Source organism: Notechis scutatus, chromosome 5 (assembly GCF_049901735.1).
Source record: "Notechis scutatus isolate UNSWTSFEM ecotype Mainland chromosome 5, rNotScu1.2, whole genome shotgun sequence".
Lineage (NCBI taxonomy): Eukaryota > Metazoa > Chordata > Lepidosauria > Squamata > Elapidae > Notechis > Notechis scutatus.
The window spans coordinates 16,227,501-16,249,883 of NC_142013.1; the positions used below are offsets into that span (position 1 = coordinate 16,227,501).

At 34.6% G+C, this 22,383-nt stretch overlaps 1 protein-coding gene across 2 annotated transcripts in view; it reads left to right on the forward strand.

The window, feature by feature from the left end:
- The window catches only part of DYNC2H1 (dynein cytoplasmic 2 heavy chain 1), a 146,190-nt gene that overhangs the window by 41,748 nt on the left and 82,059 nt on the right, over positions 1–22,383 (forward strand). Inside the window, exons 40-57 of one of the 2 annotated variants that reach the window (XM_087966204.1) lie at positions 1,086–1,215; positions 1,917–2,072; positions 2,849–3,108; positions 4,654–4,900; positions 6,608–6,759; positions 7,307–7,451; positions 9,072–9,174; positions 10,645–10,812; positions 10,907–11,037; positions 12,623–12,871; positions 15,767–15,875; positions 17,021–17,134; positions 17,505–17,647; positions 18,472–18,553; positions 18,918–19,072; positions 20,412–20,549; positions 21,081–21,194; positions 22,124–22,284. In XM_087966204.1, coding sequence (XP_087822330.1) covers positions 1,086–1,215; positions 1,917–2,072; positions 2,849–3,108; positions 4,654–4,900; positions 6,608–6,759; positions 7,307–7,451; positions 9,072–9,174; positions 10,645–10,812; positions 10,907–11,037; positions 12,623–12,871; positions 15,767–15,875; positions 17,021–17,134; positions 17,505–17,647; positions 18,472–18,553; positions 18,918–19,072; positions 20,412–20,549; positions 21,081–21,194; positions 22,124–22,284 — 2,757 coding nt within the window. The remainder of the gene's footprint in view (positions 1–1,085; positions 1,216–1,916; positions 2,073–2,848; positions 3,109–4,653; positions 4,901–6,607; positions 6,760–7,306; positions 7,452–9,071; positions 9,175–10,644; positions 10,813–10,906; positions 11,038–12,622; positions 12,872–15,766; positions 15,876–17,020; positions 17,135–17,504; positions 17,648–18,471; positions 18,554–18,917; positions 19,073–20,411; positions 20,550–21,080; positions 21,195–22,123; positions 22,285–22,383) is intronic. The other variant, XM_087966205.1, reaches the window with a different exon arrangement.

A 22,383-nucleotide genomic window follows, 5' to 3' on the forward strand; every position in this document is an offset into this window, starting at 1 on the left:
TGAAATAATTTAACATAAAACTTTGTTACAATTACCATACTATTGAAATTGGGTTCTTATTTGTTTTTATTTTTTCCTTTAAAATATTTATAAAATACCTCAACCCATATAGATTCTGAACAGCATACAACAATTCAAAATATAATACAATCAACAAAACAATTAAAAATAATAACAATTAATTACGTATAGAAATAGTACTTATATACTGTTCCATAGTTCTTTTTGACACTTTCTGAACAGTTTAAAATGTCAGCGTATTGCCCCCAACAATCTGGCTCCTCATTTTACAGACCTCGGAATGGAAGGATGGAAGGTTGAATCAACCTTGAGCTCTTGTCAGGATCGAACTCCAGGCTATGGGCAGAGTTTCCCTGCAATACTGCATTCTAAATACTGTACCACCAGGGCTCAATATACAAACTATAATGACTTTCCAAACAGAGTTAGCAGCCAAAATAACATTTCCAACTTAGCTGACTTGCCAAAAGGTGTATTGGATGCTGCCAAACTTCTAAAAATAAAGCTGTTATTAAATTACCAAATTTAAGTTTATTAAATTAGGAGGCCTATCAGCCTTATTTGGTCTTCCTAGATATTTGAAAAAGATAAGCAGTAGAATCTTTAACCACTACTTTATAGTCATTGAAATAGTGTCTATATGTTTAAACATATTTAACTCAACGAACTATGACATCTGAACAAATTGTAAAGACCAATTTATTATATTAGTCTATTGCTTGACATTTCCTATAGAAGTAGATTTCCAGGAAAAATATCTAAAAGACTGGGAAAAAGGATACAGTAGGAAGAGAAGCCAGGGTAGAAGTGCTGTGGATATTCTATTCCTTTTTCATTTTACTTTGCTCATTTGGATCGTTTTATTTTTTGGATATATTTTCTATTTATTTCTTGTTTATTTGTTTGCTGACTGTGTTATCTGGGAATAAGCTTTATTGAATATTCTTCTCAGTAGCTGTATATTTAATTTTGTTGTAATACTTATGAATGAGAGCTATTTACTACAAAATATTTATATCCCAATTGTTCAAAATGTGTCGCTTAATTGAAGTATATCATTCTAGCGATGAAGATACTGATCTTAATTCACTGATCAGATCCTGGTTAAGAAACCAACCTGAAGAATGCAGACACAACCTTGAAAACTGGATTGCAGATTATTTTGAGAAAGCTTTAAATTGGGTGCTAAAGCAGGTGAATTATACATTTTCTGTCATTTGTATTAATATGTTCTACGACTATTTTTTTTCCTAACTGAACTAGATTTCTTCGTAATAGTTTATCTGTACCTGTGAAATGCCAGCTTATTAATTACGCTTTATTATCAGCAGGTGGCCACCTTGTCTGTGTTCAGAAACTAAGCAGGATTGGGTCTTGCTGAGGGAATACCTTACTTATAATTTATTTTTCCCTTACTGAGGGAATAAATTCATAGTTCGGTACTCGAATGCTTCAAAACTCATTGAATTCGGTATTCAACGTGTTTTGAATCAGAAATCTTGTTCCGGCCCTTGTCTTTCTCCCAGTAGTCAACCACAAGGAAGAACCTGCTCACATCGGTTGCCTCATGACTCACTATTTCTTCTGGTTGAAATAGTAGGTCATGTGTTAAGTCACGTGATTTTCTCAGTACTCATTGGTTTTAGTATTCGTCACGTATTCCGGAACAAATTAACAATGAGTACCAAGGTACCACTGTATAGCTGTTAGGCATATATCAAAAGAAACATTTTGAAATAGCAGAAATAGTATATATGTTCTTAAGATCACTATTAGAATAATTATTATAATAATGATAATAAATAATCAAAATAAAAGTTTGTATTTTATTTCTGCTAAAAAATCTCCGTTAAAATCCTCCTATTGGAATACTTACTGTATTTCATATTTTACAGAACGACTATGTGATAGAAACAAGTTTGGTTGGAACTGTGATGAATGGGTTGTCCCATCTTCATGGATGCACTGAACGTGGACAGTTTATAATAAGCCTGATAAGAGGACTTGGGGGAAATCTCAACATGAAATCACGACAGGAGTTTACCAAGGAGGTAATTATTGATACAAGAGAGCAGATCATTAGCATTTTTAATCATTAGCTAGAGAAAGGATCTTTTTGTAAGAAATTGCATTAGCATTCAATTATAATATATACAACTGTCCAATCTAAGTATCAAATTAAGTAGGGGTTCTTTCAAACTGTAATGGGAAAATGTATTAATACATAGTAACTTTTAGACAAATCAGGTTTCTCTGCCTGGTGACTTCAAGTAAGTTCGTTTTTCTTTGTTATAATTCCCAATCAGTGAAATACTAATGAAGTCGTCAGTGAAGATTTTCATATGCAGTCTGTACTGTAGATGTAATGTACCTTTTATCTTTTCAAATCCAGTATCAGCAAGATATTTTGGGAAAAATGGTTTTCATAAACTGAAAACAATCTTTTTGTGCTTAGGTTAAAAATAGAGTTTTTCTTTAGGTAGTGCATTTTATTTTAATTAAAGGCAGAAATATGGGACATTACAGAGATTTTGGTCAGATGAGACCACCAGCAGTGGAGAAGCCAATTTACCAGATAGGAATATTAAAGTCTGCTAAAGACTGGAGAATCCAGTAGTTGAAACTAATAAATAAATTATACTTCTGTTGATCCAAAGTGAATAGACCAAGTTAATAGTCAAATTTATTTTTTCTTCCTAGCATTTAACTTATAGTATATACTCTGGATGTTATATTTTATCTTTGCTTATTTGAAAAATAATTCACATAATAGGGACACTTATTTGAAAAACGTTTTAATTTTAGTCTTATAAAAATATGTGTTTAGGTTTTTTCTTGGACCCGAGAATCCCCTCCAAACCCCAACAAACCAATGGATACCTTCTTTGATCCTAATAGTCAACAGCTTGTGTCCTACCAACTGAAAAAGCCTGAAAACCTGACGGCGGATGATTTCAGCAATACTCAAACGCTTCCAGTAATTCAAACGCCTGATATGCAAAGAGGTTTAGATTATTTTAAGCCTTGGTTAGGTTTTGATAGCAAGCAACCATTTCTTCTTGTTGGACCTGAAGGATGTGGTAAAGGGTAAGAATTTGCACTTTCAAATTATTTAAAATACTGTTGTGGTGCTGTTAAAAATTATATTGGTGGAAGTGCTCTTTGAAATTCAAGTTTCTGCCATGAGTTTATTCTATAGCTTAAAATTTGTTGTTGTTGTTAGTAGCAAAGTCATGTCCAATCCATCGCGATCCCATGGACAATGTTCCTCCAAGCCTTCCTGTCCTCTATCATCCGCCAGAATCCATTTAAGCTCACACTGACTACTTCAGTGACTCCATCAAGTCACCTCATTCTCTGTTATCCCCTTCTATTGCCCTCAATCTTTCTCAGCGTTATGCTCTTCTCCAGGGAGTCCTTCCTTCTCATGAGGTGGCCAAAGTATTTGAGTTTCATCTTCAGGATCTAGCCTTCTAAAAAACAGTCAGGGTGGATCTCCTGTAGGACTGACTGGTTTGATCGCCTTGCAGTCCAAGGGACTAGCAGGAGTCTTCTCTAGCACCATAGCTCAAAGGCTTCAGTTCTTTGATGCTCAGACTTCCTTATGATCCAACTTTCACAGCCATACATTGCAACTGGGAAAACCATAGCCTTGACTATACACACTTTTGTTGGCAGGGTAATGTCTCTGCTTTTTAGTATGCTGTCTAGATTTGCCATAGCTTTCCTCTCCAGGAGCAAGCGTCTTTTAATTTCTTGGTTGTAGTCCCCATCTGTGGTGATCTTGGAGCCCAGGAAAATAAAATCTGTCACTACATCCATTTCTTCCCCATCTATTTGCCAGGAATTGAGAGGGCCAGATGCCATGATCTTAGTTTTCTTAATGTTGAGTTTCAAGCCAATTTTTGCACTCTCCTTCATCTGCATCAAGAGGCTCTTTAGTTCCTCTTCACTTTCTCTGCCATAAGCTTAAAATTACTGGGCTGTAATCATGATATCTTACCTTTCCTCTGGATGCATAAGTCTTCATTCTATTTTTATAAACACAACTTTGCATATGAGATATGCTTATTCAATTTATGAAATGGATCTCTACCAGTAATAAACTTTACCTAATTAATGTTATAGAGTACATTGGAGTGTGAAATTATGCCCGGCTCAAAGTCACACAATAAACTCTGTATCTGAGTTGTGTTTAAAATCAATAATATATAGGATGGTAAAGAAAAAAAATGGTGGTATTTAGTCTAGCAGTGAACTAATTGGACAAGAGAAAAATTCCGAAAAGGAGTTAAGTGAAAGAGCAATTAATTCAAAGCAATAAAGCAAAAGCAATAAAGCAGCAACTATGTTTTAGAACCACAATTGCCTCTTCATTTTGGGTAACTACATAGAGTGAAGCATCTCTCAGATAAATATAAATATATATATAAAGGAATAATATACATTTTTGACAATTTTATTTCATTTCTTTTTTGGATAGAAATACATGTTCCATTTTTGGTGGGGGAGAGAAATACATATTCACAAATACTAGATTTTATATTGCTTGCATAGAGTTAAAAAGTCTGAGGCATACTTTATATGATTTCTGTAAATATTTTAAAGTTGTTTTTTTTTGCATTTTTATAGAATGCTCCTCCGTTATGCCTTTTCCCAGCTTCGGTCTACTCAGATTGCTACAGTTCATTGCAGTGCACAGACGACATCTCGGCATCTTCTGCAGAAATTAAGTCAGACATGTTTAGTAATTAGCACTAATACTGGACGAGTATATAGGCCAAAGGATTGTGAAAGACTGGTTTTATATCTGAAAGATATAAATTTGCCTAAGCCTGACAAATGGGGAACAAGCACATTGGTGGCTTTCCTACAGCAGGTGAGTAGAATAAGGTTCTTCATTTTTTTAATAGTTGTATGGAATTGGAACTGAATTTTGTATCTGTTAACATTTGTATAAATGCTTTCCCCCCAAATTACAAAGTTTCATCTGGCATGTTCCTTACCATTAAAACTCTGTGTTTTATTTTGTTGATAAATAGTTTGTTGTTTGTGGAAGATAACTTTTTAAAAATAAGTTTAGTTAATTGTCCCCTTAGATATTTTCCATATTTCTGATATTAAATGTTAGATTTATAGTATGACAAGAATTATATAGGTAGTCATGGACTTGCAACCACAATTGGGACCAGAGCCTTCATTACTAAAGAATCCAGTCATTAAGTGAGTAGTGGCTGATTTTATGGCTTTTTGCTGTGGTCATTAAGTGAATCATCACAATCATTAAGTGAACCATGTGGTTATTAAGCAAATCTGGCTTCTCCCATTGACGGATGGAAGCCCCCTACAACTATTGTCAACACATGCTGGTTGCCAAGTGTCTGAATTTTGATCACATGACTACAAAGACACCACAACTGTTGTAGGTGTGAGGAATAGACCTAAGTCACCTTTTTCAGTGCACTAACTCTAACCCTAACTTTAATATTATTATTTATTTTAAATGACTGATTTAAGGGATTTTTCCCTCTTTCTTAATGCAGAGAAATTACTTATATAAGACAACTCTTCCTGTGTAGCCTTTTTCCCAGTGCACTGCTTGCTGAACAAATGCAAACCCAAATTAACAATCCTTCTGCTCTAACCTTCATAAGTTTTAAATTTATATTTATTAAAAGTTTTAATAATCTAATTGAATAAGAAAGAGAGAAAAAAGAAAGAAAAACAAAAAAAAATTTCAAGAAGTTTTAAAGTTAAGAAATAGATAAATGACTTCTGATTTTTTCAACATATGACAATCGTATTGTGCTTCCTCCTTAAATATTTTGTAGATTCCTTCACCTCCTTGTTTAATCTATATCTTCAAATCCAGAAATCATCAATTCATTTTTTTTCTTCTTTCAGCAAAAAGTCCATGTAATATTTCCATTTTTTTAAAAAAGTTCTGACAGTAATAAGTTAATTTATTATATTATTCACCTCTGGAATAGCTTGCATCTTGCTGCAATATTGCTGATTATTAACAGGCTCTCTGCTTTGACCCTAATAAGTTAATTTCTTATCACTTTCACCTCTGGCATGGCTCCCATTTTGCCACTGCTATTTGGCAAGACAAACAGCCTGCATTATTATTCTTTTCAGCAGGATTACCCCATTGCCTATTTTTGTATTCATTTCCTCTTTGTCCTTTACTGGAATTTGATCAAAGTGAATAGTAAACTTTTTAAAATTAATTTCCTGAGTTGCTGTATACATGCTCAGGAATGGAGGAGTGAATTAGAGGTTAAAGGAGCTATTCCAGATGGTATCTCTGTTTGTATATCACATCCATTGACTAGCTACCTTGCTGGAATCCAGACGCAATGTCAGGATGACTCTTTGATGCTTAGATTGGGACCATTTATAAATTGTGATTAATTAATTGCATTCTGGCATCTTCCTTTGTGTTCTTTTTTATTTTTGGAATCTGATCTATAATGGTCATAGCTGATAGTGTATTATTCTATTGCTATTTGCATAACCCAAATAGTGTATCTTAGAGATATTAAACATTATCATTATTCATATTTGTTGTTTTATTTCCAAGGTGCTTACATATCAAGGATTTTATGATGAAAATCTTGAGTGGGTTGGGTTGGAAAACATCCAAATTGTGGCATCTATGTCTGCTGGAGGAACAGTGGGAAGACATAAACTTACTTCCAGGTTTACTTCTATAGTCCGTCTTTGTGCGATTGAGTAAGCATCTATGTACACCTATCTATACATCTCTCTCTCTCTCTCTCTCCAATCTCAAGAGTAACTTCAGTACTTAATCTAAATGCACTTCATTTCTCTCTGGAAGTACAGCATCTATTTCTGGGTATATTTTAATATGAGAAGTATAATTGAAAAAGTTCAGCAAGTTTGGAAAAAATGTTATTTGTCAACTTTTAGGTTTTAAGGAAGAAAATGCCTAGAGAAACCAGCCTTGTCTTGCAATCAGAGAATAAAAAGCCAGTAGAATCAGTAGCTCATATAAGCTAATCTAACTAACTGAAGACAATTATTGTATCATGAGTGCCCATTGTCTCTTGTTGAGGGAGGTCCTACTTTATTTCTTTCCCTCAAAATTTATATGGGACGGGCCAAATCTGGCCAGGTATACAGGCACCAGGGTTTGTTACAGAATACTTTCCAGACGTTGTTTCTCAGCCAGATAACAACTGTTCTGCTCCTAACTTTTCAAATTAGATTTTAATAAGCTGTGAAATTGGAATTGAATTTTAACTTTCATTTTTTTTAGTTATCCAGAAAGAGATCAGCTACAGACAATTTACAGTGCATACTTAGAACCAGTTTTACACAAGAATTTAAAAAATCATCCTGCTTGGGGATCATTAGCAAAAATATACCAGTTAGCGGGATCCATGGTTCAAGTATATGAGCAGGTATGGCCTAAAATGAACTATTTTGTAACATTGATATCCTTTGTTGTGGTTTTGTTGTGTTCCCGGATGATTACTTGTTTCTCTTGTTAAAAGTAAAAAGGAGGAGATGGACAAGTCAGATTTTGTATCTCAGCTATTTTAAACATTTAGAAATTAAAATATCTGATTTAAATATATATATATATATATATATATATATATATATATATATATATATATATATATATATATATATATATATATATATATACACACACACACACACACACACACACACACACACACACACAATACCTTATGAAAGCAAAGAGAGGTAAATTAAAAGGGTGATTCTGTGTAATATATTAGTAGTAATAGATTCAAGAGACAAAAGAAATTATTTCTTAACACTTATTTGATTGACGAAATGTATTTTGCCAGGAGATCTCTTTTTAAGAAATGATGGCAAATTAATAGAAATCAAGACTGCTGATGATTACAACAATAGAATACTTAATTCTAATCTTCGTAAAAATCCTGAAGGACATTTTTTTTGCCCTTATGTCTGATTTAGGTGATTTGTTTGTTTGAAAAATTTCTCCTTCCTTTCTTCAGGATCTCATCCCTTCAGCAATGAAACATATACTGTTTAACAATTTGCCTCACCATTTAAATATTAGATGTGTTTTATAGAATAAATGATAGTTTGCAGATTGTATCAAAGTTTTGTTTTACCAATCCTGAATTACAGTTTAATTGTGGAATGTTTCTTATGCAAACCACAGTGGTGGAGGAAGGGAATGAAGGGTGAAGCATACCAACCTTGTCATACCTGCTCCAAGAAGCCCTTGAGATTTTCTTCTGCCTGAAATCTGGACCAATCACGTTTTGCGATCTGTCAAACGTAGCCACCCAGAATGCTTCTGTAGGATTTCTAAAACACAGTGTGTTTGTTTTAGGTTGGAAAATACTGTACATTAGACTGATTTATATCAAGACTTATAAAATAGATTGTGTAACTAGTGTATCTAATTGTGTGCAAGAAAGAATTAACTCATGAGTGCATTTAATTGACAAAAGCTGCAGCACATAGTTCCCTTTTATATGCTTTCTGATATAACATGTACTTAATAATTTATTTCTCATGTATGAGAGATTTTATGAGGATATAAGATGATGGTACTTTCTTTTCCAGATTGTATAGTATTTAGGGGACAAATATCTTTCTCACTGTAACACTTCCTGGGATAGCTTTCCCTAGATAAAATAATACATTCAAATATCTGTGCCATAATTTGTGTAACAGTGTTCTATAACTTTTTCAGAGAGCTTCCAATCTAAGTCTCCAATAATGAATGTAAAATTCTAAAGACCAGGGGTATCAAACTCGGTATCTTTGGACCAGGGGTATCAAACTTGTGTTGTCATGGCTTCATGTGATGTATCATGACTTGTCCCCCTTCACTAAATTGGGCGTGGGTGTGGCCAGCACGTGACGTATCCGGCCCATGAGACTGTGATTGTTTTACATGGAAATTTGTCCATAAAATGTTTTGAACAAATGTAGAATAGTACCCCAATGTGTTGTAAAAAATAATCGCAGGGTTAAAACTGTAGAATTGACACCATCTGTATTTCCAGGTTCGAGCCAAATTCACAGTTGATGACTACAGCCACTACCTTTTTACACCCTGTATTCTTACTCAGTGGGTTCTAGGTTTATTCAGATATGATTTAACAGGAGGTGAGTAACCCTGGCTTAATTGACGTGTCAGAACGCCTAATTATGATTTTCACCAGTTTTTATTTCTAATTAGCTTTGTCAAGTTATCTGTGAATATTATAGTGACCCTTACAAAGGAAGCTGGAGGTAAGATCAAGAAGTGATCAAATGTTTCAGTAGGTTTTTCATTCATCCAGTCAATGAGGTCATCCTTCATTATAAAATTCATGTTATTGTTTTTACCTAGTTTTTAATTTTTCTTCCTGTCCATTGTTTCCTGCAATAATTAGTCAGTATCCCATGCTGACATAGCACATAGTATTTTTAAAATATTTTTTAATGGGACATGAGAGGGTGGAAGTGCTCGCTGTTTATTGATGTCATCATGCCAGTGCTAATGCATTTGTTAAATCCCAGGACTCAAAGACATAATTGCAGATTTTCCTTGACATTGAAGCATGGGTATCTTCATGTTGGTCTCACTGCAGTTTGTTACAGAACTGCAATTTGCTGGTTCCTAGTATTAGTGGGAGTTCACCTGCATATAGTTTGTACCTGTCCAAACTATGGTTGTACCCCCGTTCTGAGAGGCATTATGGGATCATGGTAAAGGTTATTGGATTAGAATCAGGGAGACCAAGTTCTAATATTTCATCAGGAGGTGTGGATGCTCCCTGGGTGACTTTGGACCACTCTATCTTTTCTTAGTCCAACTTACCTCACAAGATTGCTTTTGTGTGGAAAATAAGAGCATGTATGCCATTTTGAGTTTCTGAAGACAAAATAGTAAAAATCTAATAAATATTTCCTTATTGCACTATTTCATGACTGGTACTGTCTTTGCAATAGGAAGCAGCAGTGGTCATGTTTGATTTCAGGAAACAGAATTATTAATCATAAATAAAATTTTAATCTATTCCATAATATCAGCATTTGTGGTTATAATAATGAACTTTCTCTAGTGCATTAAAGATTAGCGAATTTGATTAATGATAACTTGCAGTATTTTTTTTATTCCTCTTCATTCCCTAAACATAATGTCATTTTGGGCTCTAAACAGTTTGTCAGGATCAGTTGGGGATGAGCAGACGTAATAGATTTAACCGCTTTGATCTTATGACCAACAAATGTACCTTGAATCCATTCTGAATACAGTAGTTCTTCATATTAAATTGTTTTGCATTCCTGCTTACTGAAAGACTAAGTGGCAAGTTTTCTTAAATAATTAACCAGCACTGACCTAAATAAAAATATATTTATCTTGGATTTTGTATGAATTATTCATTAAAAAAGTCAATGGAACTGTATATTCTTGAAAATAAAATGACTCTGATATTTCATTCTTGGATTTTCCCCCCCTCTGCTGCCTTTTGATGGTTGTCTTTTGGTATGTGAAATCCTTTTTTGCTTATGACTTTAAATTGTAGTACAGAATTTCAGAATTTGAATACTATAATTTATAATGGCATGTTATTAATGTGTACTTAACAGCGGGATCTGCACAATCGGTAGATACCGTCTTGGAAATTGTTGCATATGAAGCAAAACGGCTTTTCCGTGACAAAATTGTTGGTGCTAAAGAAGTTCATGTATTTGATAATATTTTAATGAAAGTATTTCAAGGAGATTGGGGATCTGATATTTTGGACAACATGACAGGTAAAATAAAATACTGTAGACTTGTTTTCTTCTTTTTCAATCAGGGTTATTCCAGAATGTGAAGAATAATTCCACTTACACTGTATTTACACAGATACCTTTTATGTGACATGGGGAGCTCACCATGAATTAGGAGCCATCATGGCTCCAGGACAGACCCTGCCACCTCATGGGAGGCCACTTGGCAAACTTAACCCAACAGACTTAAAAGATATTATTAGGAAGGTATGTTAAAACACAGACATGCGCATATGTGCACATAAGCACATATATACTTGGAGAGGGCATTTTCAGAGGTTTTTATTTCAGATATAGGACATAAGACTCAGTAGAATTCTGATCACTGGGAATTCAGTGGTTTTCAGATTTGTCTGCATATTTCAAAACAAGGGGATTATTTTTTCAAAGGGTGACTTTCCAGAATGACAAGTCATGTTCTGAATATTAAGATTATACTGCTATGAGGAGGCTTTGAACATTCATGGAATATATAGAATATATGCATACAGGAGAGTACGATGCCTTGTGTGGTTAGGATGCTGGCTTGGCAAGCAACAAGCTGGCGTTTGAGACCCAAGTGCTGCCATGGGTCAGGGTGAGCTACTGTCCTTTGGTCCATCTCCTGGCGGGGACATGAAAGGACCCCCCCCCCCCAATTGGGATGTCTCCCAGTGGTGTTCCGGCTAATCCTTTCAAACCAGAAGTGCCTTGGTTCCTCTGACATGCGTGCCATCTGATGCGATGCATACAGGAGTGCTATTTTTGCTGCCCTTTTCCATTACTGCTAGTTCTTTACATGACACTTTCCAGATGCATGTGTTAAGCAGAGAACAAAGTAATCAAGTTCAGAGGTGCGTATTCTCTAAGACAACTGTCCAGTAACCCAGTTAAAAACAGCTAAAACAGCAGTGCAGAACAGACAGTGGACTTAGGGACTGGACCAAAAGGAACAAACTCATAGCAGATCTGTCAGGCCAATTGTAGTGAAGGAGATTGTGAGCTTTGATTATATCCATGCATACATCCCGTCTGTGAATCATGAATTGTTCAGATGGGGGATCTTTTTCTATTTTCCCAGAAAAAAAATGCTATTTTCATGCCAATATCTCCCTCAACAGCTTTAGCCTACTTCAGCAATTGGCTGCCTATGAAACAGAGTCTCTTTTAGGAGAAAGTGTCCAGTAAGTGGAGTGTCTTCATGGCAGAATAAGCAGCCTGGGTGGAAGAGCCCTAAGGGAGCACCAGAAATAACACAAGCATTAAGATAGCAATGCAATCAATGCCCCTTTTTAAAAGCATTTATATTGAGCCACCAAACCTCATTACTTTACCATATTTTAGCTTTTTAAAAATTGCTTCCTGAATAAAGATTATTGGAATTGTCAAAAGAATGAATTAATGAGCAATAGAATGTGAACAGATTTAGGTAATTTTCCCTTTTGGATAAATTTGTCTCAAGATTTAACAAGCCAAGCAGAAATGTAAACATTTTAAAACACAATCATTTCTACATTGCTTCATTTTACTTTCTTGAAAAATGAATTAATGAGCTGTAGGATATGAAAACTGCAGGGACCAATCCAGGCAGTTGCCAAGAGACAACAGTACGTCAGAGGTGCAAAAGATAAATGAATAAAGAGGACATGAAAGATTTTCATAATGTTTCATTTTGATTAGATTTTTCTCAACATTTTATATACCTCACAGAAATACAGTTCCAAGAACAATATTTTCCAAAGTGTTCTATATTGCTTCATTTCATTATTTCACTTTCGTATATTGACTAACCTTTTTTTTCTTCCCTCCTTAGGGTATTATTCATTATGGACGAGATAACCATGAAATAGAGATTTTACTTTTCACGGAAGTCTTTGATTATGTGTCTAGAATTGATAGAGTATTGAGTTTTCCTGGAGGCTCACTTCTGTTAGCCGGGCAGAGTGGAGTGGGACGTCGAACCATTACATCTTTAGTCAGTCACATGCACGGGGCCGTTCTGATTACACCCAAGATTTCCAGAGGTTATGAAATGAAACAGTTCAAAAATGATTTGAAACATGTAAGTTTTATAAAAAATATTTGTATCACTTAAGATTGTCTCTTGAGGAAGTAAATAAAAGAGTGCACAAGATTCCAGCCCCTTAGACAGTGGTGGGATACTGCTGGTGTAACAACCGGTTTGGTAATCATGCATTTCACTGTGTGCGCGTGAACTGCTTTCCGGAAAAACTACTGGGGAGTAAGCCGCTCTCTGTGCGAATCAGCTGAGAGGATATAGGTAAGTACAGCATAGGGGCAGGTGGGCGGGCCCACATGATCGTCCAAGCGAACTGGTTCGCTGCCAGCCGAACTGGTAGAATCCCATCCCTGCCCTTAGGGATGTCAGTAGTATCAGTTATTGGAAGTGTACTTCTGTGTCTATGTCTATGCAAACCGAATTTAATTGAATCACATTTTTAAGGTTAAAATTTTAAATGGTCTTTTAAATTATTTAATATTCAAAATGTTTATTTTGGAATAGAATGAAATAGATTCTAAGTTAATAATTCGCATTTTTTTCAAATTATCTGTTACTCCCTATGGCTGGTCTTGCTTCAGACTGATACCATATAAAGTAGTAAGAATTATAGCTGAAGGATTTATGATGATGTTATTTCACTATTTTCACCTAGTGAAATGATTTATCCTAAAGATATTTTAATTCATTTATAATTTATCAGATAAACTTCCAACGCTTAAATGATTAAAATAAACGCATGAATAATGCCAAAACCCCAATGAAATATTTTTAAGATCAAACATAATAATACCTCCAAGTTATTATTATTAGGGCTGTGCAGCACTTGGAAAGATTCTCCTGAGCATGCAAGAGCAACACATCAAACCATTAACATGTTTCCCCCCACTGAGATTGTGCTGCTGTAATAGAATGTGTAAATAACCTTGGGGGACAAGGGGAAGAGATACCAACTGGGAAACAATCAGACAAAAGAGGGAGAAGCCCCTAATAGATTAATAGAGGAAGAAACTTAGGAAGGACTCACTTTAGCTGATCAGGCACTTAAAAGGGGTAGTGAGAGGTTTGTGCCTTCATACTTGCAAGATCGTGTTAATATAGCCTTACAACAAGAATTAGTTCATATAGTTGTGTTACCTGTCCAATTTACCAGGGAGGGTTGACAGCTGCAATTGGCAAAGTAGTCACATTATCTGAGAAAATACATCGCTGTACTTAGAGAATCTAGCTATCTGTGAATTATTTATACATCACTCATTTTAACAAAGGACTTGAGACAGTTTATGTTCAGAAAAGAACAAGCCAATATAAATAATAATCCATTTAAATTAGCTAACCTGAGATGGCTTTGCACCATAAGTGCCCATAGATTCTGAAGAGCAATAGAATTTTCAAGGCAACTTATCTCAGTGATGCCAACACTGAAAAGGTGAAACATCAGAATGCCATTCCCTCATTTCTTGTGCCCTGCACACTCCAGGTCACCTTTTACCCTTAAAATTTAAAACATTGCACTTGTCATAGTAATTATTAGCTTAGACACTTTGACATAATTACTATGACAGTGCCTGCTATTGTTTAGAGTATTGTTTAGAGTATTGTTTAGCGTATTGCATAGCTAAAGAACTTGACTTCTGGTTTCCAATACTTAGGTATATGGCATTCTTTGTAAAGATTTTTAAACACACACACACACACACACTCAGCAGAAAGTTAGCAGTAGCAGGTTATGAGGGACCCAATCCTGGCAGAGTGCTTTATTCCAGGATTGAGAATTAGCTTTGGAAATATGAACACACACTTCCATGTGGCCTATTTTAACAACCACCAATAGTTAGCCATTCATTAGAAACAACTTGCCAATTTTAGATCAGTGCTCTTGCTTCCTTGGCTGGCTGATTAAGTACTCTAATGTTGGATAGCTGTGTCAAAAAACAGTTATAAATCATAATGGGAAAACCCTACCTTCTGTATTTGAAGATCAGGTCCAGTTCAGACATTGGGATGGTGATAACATTGAGGCCTACTCGCATGGTTCTGGCAGTTTGTTGGCAAGCTTGCATGGCCCAGAGAGAAGGCAGTGGACCTATGGCTTGACATATAGAAATCAATTTTTGACTTGAATGGGACTGTTTAATTAAAGTTCTGTACATGTCCTACATTTGTATATTAAACAATCCCATTCAAGTCAAAAATTGATTTCCCCCACAACTGAAAAACCAGTAGGCCAGGGATGGGGAACCTTTTATGGCTCACTCAGGAATTCTGGGAGTTGAAGTCCATAAGTGATAAAAGAGGCAAGTTTCCCTACCCCTGGTATACACCAATAATAGTGTCAGTAGTGAAGCTGAATGAAATGTTTCTGGAGTGCTTTCAAAAACTATAAGAGAAATGATAAGTTATAGTTCCAGAGACAAGAATTATGATTGTGTGAGTCCTCCAAAAATGCTAGGATGCTGTGCCCCATGGATCAGTTCTTTTTCCTATTCTATGAAACTGTTTTTCAGGAGTTATGGCTGGAGGGGTCTCAGCAGTGGGTATTCTTTGTATGTCCCTCCTTTGGAATAACTTGCACCCTGATGAACCCTCCGCCCCAAACTTACGGCTTCTAGAAGTAGGTGAAAAAGTGGCTCTTCCAGAGGATATTCAAAAAATTATAATAAAGCAGTGGTACCATATTTAATAAAGTTATTAAATTTTAGCTTTAATTTGAATAAAATGTATTAGATTACTATTTTAATTAATTTTGCATTTTCTTCCATTTCTTTTTATCTGTAAACTGCCTAAAGTCCTTCTTGTTTCAGTGGGTAGACCATACAGAGATATTTTTTTGTTATACATGTCTCAAAATTGATGTTTTGAATTATATAATATTAAACCTGAATTCTTTTTCTAGTTTAGTCTCAGATTATAAAGAAAGAATGTTTTTTTCTCCAGGTCATGCAACTTGCAGGAATTGAAGCTCAGCATGTTGTTCTATTATTGGAAGACTATCAATTTGTGCAGCCCACTTTTCTTGAGATGATCAACAGCTTATTATCATCAGGTCAGAAAACTGTAATTGGTTGATAGCTTGTAAATAAAGTCACTACAAATTGTTTAAAGTAATAATTGCTCAAATTTCACTAGACATTGGGTCTGTAGTAGAAAATAAAATGTATTATATGTTATCAATTACACTGGGTCTGATTCTACAGTTAGATCATCAATAATATTGTTGCTAAAGTAGATAACAGTTTAGAAATAAGCACATTGCTCTCAAATGATCACAGAAAAATTCTACCATAGAGAGTAGTCTATCTACTAAAACTCCTTAACTGAGCAAATGGTGCATCACAGGACAATTTTTGAACCAAGCTACCTCAAATGGTCTAACTTACAGAATGTGTCCAAAATCTGAGATCTATAATTCCCATGGGATTGAAATATGGCAATTTAAAAAAAAACATTATGTGACATAAACATCATAAAGCAGTTTATAACATAATACAAAATGTCATAAAATATTTCCTATGCTGATGTTTGACTGCTGTACAGCAGAACATGGGCTATTTCAAGGCAGATACATATGTCTGAAGGTATCCCAAATTTTCCAGTGAAGGCAATACATTAGAAGCTCTGTCATTGTTGAAGGCTTTGAGGTCTCTGGTAAGGAGATATCTATGAAAGGATGAGCCAGTAGATCATGGATTGTTTATTTGAAAGCATAAATAGATTGAGTATAAGATATTCACAACTTCTCAGTGTTGTTAGTGTTGCATTAACTGTGTGATCAGACACTATATATTCTGTTACATGTAAATATTTTTAAGATTTGGAAACATGCGCTGCAAAATCAGATTAAGAGAATGAACATTTTCCTAATGCAAGTCAAAACATAATTTAGTGTTATGAGAGCAAACTTCTGCAAAAGTTGAGCTTTCCTTTCCACACACTACAATTTAAAGATTAAATAATATCCTGTAATGTGACGAACCTAAGGTAAAAATGGAAAACATGATATATACTGAAAATTATTGTAATAATAATGTTTATTTAGTTTATACAGTATTTCTTTTTCCTTTGGATCTAATTGTTTTTGAGATTAATAACATTTCCCTTAACTTCTTACAAAATATAATGTTCAAAGATACAGTAGTAAATTGATTTAATTTGGCACATATAAAACATTGTGAAAACTATCTGAAACAGGTGAAGTTTCTGGATTGTACACAATAGAAGAATTAGAGCCACTCCTATCCCCGTTGAAAGACCAGGCATCACAGGATGGATTTACGGGACCAGTTTTCAACTATTTTACTTACAGTAGGTGAATTAGTCCATATAGTAATATGATCTATTACAGAAATAGTGAAAAAAGATACATTCAAATTGAATGTGAAAAGTGATTATAAATAATGATAATGGTTCTAATGGGATTTTTCTTACTGAATATATTTAGTTTGCAATACAATTTTAACATTAATTTCATTGTGGCTAGAATCTTTGAAGAAAATCTTTACCATATCTCTTTTAGAACATTTTACACATTGCTTGGCATTTAACATGTTGTGTCACATCAGACATCAGACTGTTAAGGGCCTAGGGCTCTGTTTGAAGTAGTTGCAAGTAATTTTATCTGGGAATAATTTTATATCATATTTAGTTTTGTTACACTATTTTTGTAACTTTTTAGGAATTCAGCAGAATCTTCATGTTGTACTGATTATGGATTCTACTAATTTAAATTTCACAATAAATTGTGAAAGTAATCCTGCACTTCATAAAAAGTGTCAGGTGCTCTGGATGGAAGGCTGGTCTGAAAGCAGTATGAAAAAGGTAAGTGCAAGAACTTGAAATAAGGACATACCCATAACACTTTCTTTTTGAGTTCTGTCCTTACATATTTATTATTTGCTCCTAAAATTTAATTTAGATTAAAGTAGAAATTTACATTTGAAATGCTTAGAGACATATCCTTGGAGTATCTTTCAATAATTTATGAAGCTAATAACAGTTTTTTGTTTTAGAGAACTCTAGATTGGTAGTTTCAGAGCTTTATCCTGGATACAACAATATATCTCTTTCTGGGAACACAAATGCACAGTCATGAGTTTAGCAGTGGAAGTTTCAAGGCAAGAATCAAGTAGATGAGTCACTTTCATTGAAGATGAGATTGGAACTCTTACAATGAAAGGCAGCTACTATGAGATCTACCTATGGTTCTATAGTATATCAGATCCAGGCTTTACGTTTTGCATTCGTCTCTTTTGCTGTTATATGGTAGTATTTTGTCTCTTTTTCTTGGCCATGGATGTTGAAGGCACTATGTTGATAGTGGTTCTGTCTGGTGTCAGGCTTTTTACTTCTGATATTTCCAGCTACTGTCTTCATAGTATTCATAGCTCCTTTCCATATCTGTGAAAACTGTCTCTTGAAGTAGGGAAAGTATATAATCTCCTTTCGGCTGAATCTTGGCAAAAAGCTATTTCTACATCCTTGTTGAGTTCCATCTTTCCAATGTGCACAATTTAACTAAGTCAGCCTTATGAGTCAGCATTGTTTCTTAAGCTGAAGAAGAGTGGTAACTGTGAAGCCATTGGCCAATTTTTAGGGGAATTCTAATGGTACTGCTTGTTCTTAGCTTACACTTTACATTCTAGATACCTGAGATGTTATTTGCTGAAGCAGATGAAAAGGAAAAAGTGGCTAAAACATCAAAAGAGCACAAAAAAAAGAACTCTGGCAAGTTTCTATTCTGTAATACAGTTTTAGTGCATTTTCTTTAACAAAAGCATAAAACCAATGAAGTAAATGTAACATCCCCCTTTTTTCATAAATGTATTCCAAATTTACTTCTGAGAAATAAGCAAAATATTATTTATAATATTACAGATACTCTGCAGGAAATGTTTGAGAAGTCAAATTGGCTTTTATCGTATCTGTTGAACATAGCTATATGGGTAATGAAACCTGCAAAAGGATAAAAATCTTAAAAATAATGGGTTATACTTGAATCATCATTCCATTTTGTTTATTCAATACCAGCTTTGTCTTTCGCATTACTTTTCTTGTGTATTCTTGATACATTTACAACTTTGTAATGTAGGTGACTTGGAATTTATTAAGTCCTTTTTGACGATTCACAACTCATGTAAAGTTTATGGAGCTACACCCAGAAGATACATGACTTTCCTGCATACATATCTTGCCATTCATAACAGCAAAAAAACAGAGTTGATAAAAAGGCAAAGTCATTTGCAGGTATGATTGATTCTTTGGATTTGCATTATATTTTCTAAATGATGCATGTATTTATCCACCATGAAGATTTTTTGTATGTTGAAAAAAAAGTTATTATTCAACATCATATGAATCCTTTAATTATTTTGTTCAGTTTCTTTCTTCATTGTGTTACTTTTATTGCTGTAAATATATTTGAGAAAAATTCTTACTTACCTGAATATTGCAGTATTTTACTGGTGGTTTACTTTTGTCCTCCTGTTGTCTAAAATTAGGCAATCCGTATATCCTGAAACATCTTTTGGCATTCCTCATATGACTAAGAGTAGTATAAACCCTAAAATAGACCTAACATACTTAAAACACAAATAACCTACTTATCCCCAGTGCTGCTGGCATGTGTTGAGTGGCTTCCTTTACTTTGTAGCCTCAGCCTCCCCAAAAGGTTAACTATGGTCTTTGATTTTCAGAAAGTAGTCTCAATGTTGAAAATATTTAATTTCATCTCTCATCCTATCAGTCTGGTTGATTGGATTTTTCCACCAGTCTCTGTTGCTGGATCTTTCCAGGATAGGAAGATCTGATCTTAGAAAGTCAAACAAGGCAACATTGACAGGATTGGTCAGGAAGGAGGCTCAAGAGGGATTGAGGAGCTGAGGACAATGTAAAATATAACTTGGTCTGCACAGTCTTGGAGGGTTTCCAAAGGGATGTATAGATTGAATTAGTGAAGCAGAACAGGTTGTTTGGTTGCTTGGACACATGGTGCGATTTGGGAGATGACCATGTTTCCATCCATCAAATTCCATTATGGTAGATGTAAATATTGCTGCTGCTTCCAGTATGGTGCCATATGACCGCATGATAAAGTAATCCGTTCCGGTGCTCTGGAAGGCCTTGAAGCTCTTCAAAAAGAAAATGAGGAGAATGGTGTTTAGCCTGGTGTGGTGGAATTCAGGCCTAAGGCATGCGAGGACCTGGTGAAGTGGGAAAAGCCTGGGGTGGAACACAAGAGATAGAAAAAGGAACATGGAATGTCTCAAGATGGGGCGGGCCTTGGGAGGAATGTGGTAGGAGTCCTGGGCCTGTGCTAGGCCTGCAAGGGCCTTCCCACACCTTTGAGGCATCCCATACTCCATTTAACGACCTGCGTACTTAATTACATTGGAGAAAACAGGGATGGAGGGTTATTAAGTGAGATGCTTCACTTAACGGCTGTCGTGACATGGGAGCCTCCGATGGCAGGCTTCAATACAGTCATATCTAGAAGACTTCCTCTATTTAGTGTGAAAGAATGATCTGTTTATGGGTCTGATTCCCTGCAGATAAGTTTCATCCAACCCCTCTCTATGAATTGTAGGCTGGAGTATCTAAATTAAATGAAGCCAAAGCACTTGTTGATGAATTAAACAGGAAAGCTGAAGAACAAGGCATATTACTCAAAACAAAGCAAGACGAAGCCGATGCTGCTCTCCAAGAAATCACTGTTTCTATGCAGGTAAAAAGTGCAGGAAGTTGCAAAAGTACAAGGACATCATGTACTTTGACAGAATAAGGACTTTCTAAAAAATTCTCTGCAAAGCCTTCGAGTGTGGTTAGCAAGAAAGATTAGTAGAAAACTATTAGCTCTAAACTGACCAGGAACTTCTAAAGAAATTAACTTTGGGAAGAAAAAGATAAAGAAAAAAATGTTTTAGATTGGTGCAAAATTGTTAGATTTTAGGCAGTGCTTAATATATATCATTATACCCAAATCAGTATGAGACAACCTTTAGTAACTTGGAGCATTTGTTTGTTAAGTTACTGCTGTAAATGCTTCTTACAGAAGAAGAAATTATTTTCATCTTTATTTTTCATCAAAAATATTGCCCAGATGTCAAGTATATAGTATATAGGTGGTCACCTAGTGCAGTTGTTCAGTTTCAAAGAGTATATAAGAGTAGTATAAGATTTCTATGGCTGCATTCACTCTGAAGAAACATATAGGTATCTGAACTGATTGATGTCTTGACTAATGCCTGTCTTGTAGGATGCAAGTGAACAAAAATCAGAAATGGAAAAAATAAAACAGAAAATAGCACAAGAAGTAGTAAAAATTGAAGAAAGAAAGAAAATAATTGAGGATGAATTGAAAGAGGTTCAGGTAATCAAAAATATTTTTAATAATATTGTTATCCTATTAAAGAGTAGGCTTTTCTTTAGTTTGTTTCTCTGTTATTTTTCTGTTGATACAATAAAGAGTAGTTAAGATTTTAAGAGTGTTGAATAGTAATAGCCTTGAGTTATAGAAAACATTACATTAAAATCTGAGAAAATTTGTATCATTTCATATAACTTTCTGAAACAACTTCTGTTTTTATTATAGTATTGAGACAAGTTGGAATAATCAGTAAGGTTAAATGTCGTGCACTTCTCTGGACAACTTCCCTGCAGTGTTTATTTATTTTCTCAATTATGGAACATTAGCTACGGGTTTTTCAAGAAATTAGGAGGAGGAGTTTTCTTCATTTATCATTGCTATATCTTTGGGTTTTTCTTCTTCTATGTCTGGCAATTTTCCTAGTAATATTGTTTGGCAATGATTCTTCACGTATCTCTTTACTACATGTATTCCTCTTTTGACTTTTACTGATTTTCTGATCACTTCTTAATTGATGTATTTTCTTTTTAATTTTTTTAATGTTCTAGCTATTTATGTCTTTCTAGTTTTCTGTTTTAGAACTTAATTGTTGTGGTGATTGTTAGTCCTTTAATAGTGATGTGTGGTTTCTAAGCTTTGGCCCCAAGTAGACAAGAGAACCCACTGGAAATAGAAAAACTATTGTGAAAGAAATGGTTTGGGAAGTAGAAACTATTTTGGAGAGTAAGAAAATGGCTATAGTTAAGAATAAAGTAGGAAAATTAGGAGGAAAGGGTTACTACCAATGATTATAGCATCAGCATTGTAATGAAATTTTGACTCTTATCTATTTTGAATTATAAAGATAGTGGTGAATTTTGTGATTAAAAAAATAAACTTATATTTTAAAAATTAAGCAGCTTTAATCCTTTGCCTTTTGTTTTCTGTTTTAGCCACTGGTTAACGAAGCTAAATTAGCAGTTGGAAATATCAAACCAGAATCTCTGTCTGAAATCCGTTCTTTACGTATGCCCCCTGATATCATTAGGGACATACTGGAAGGTGTCTTACGATTGATGGGTATCTTTGATACATCATGGGTGAGCATGAAGAGGTAATAGAAGATGACAATGTTCTATTTCTTTTGTAAACCTAATTTCTTTTCATCTGAATGCTATAAAAATCCCGCAGTAATAAAAATAGATTATCCATA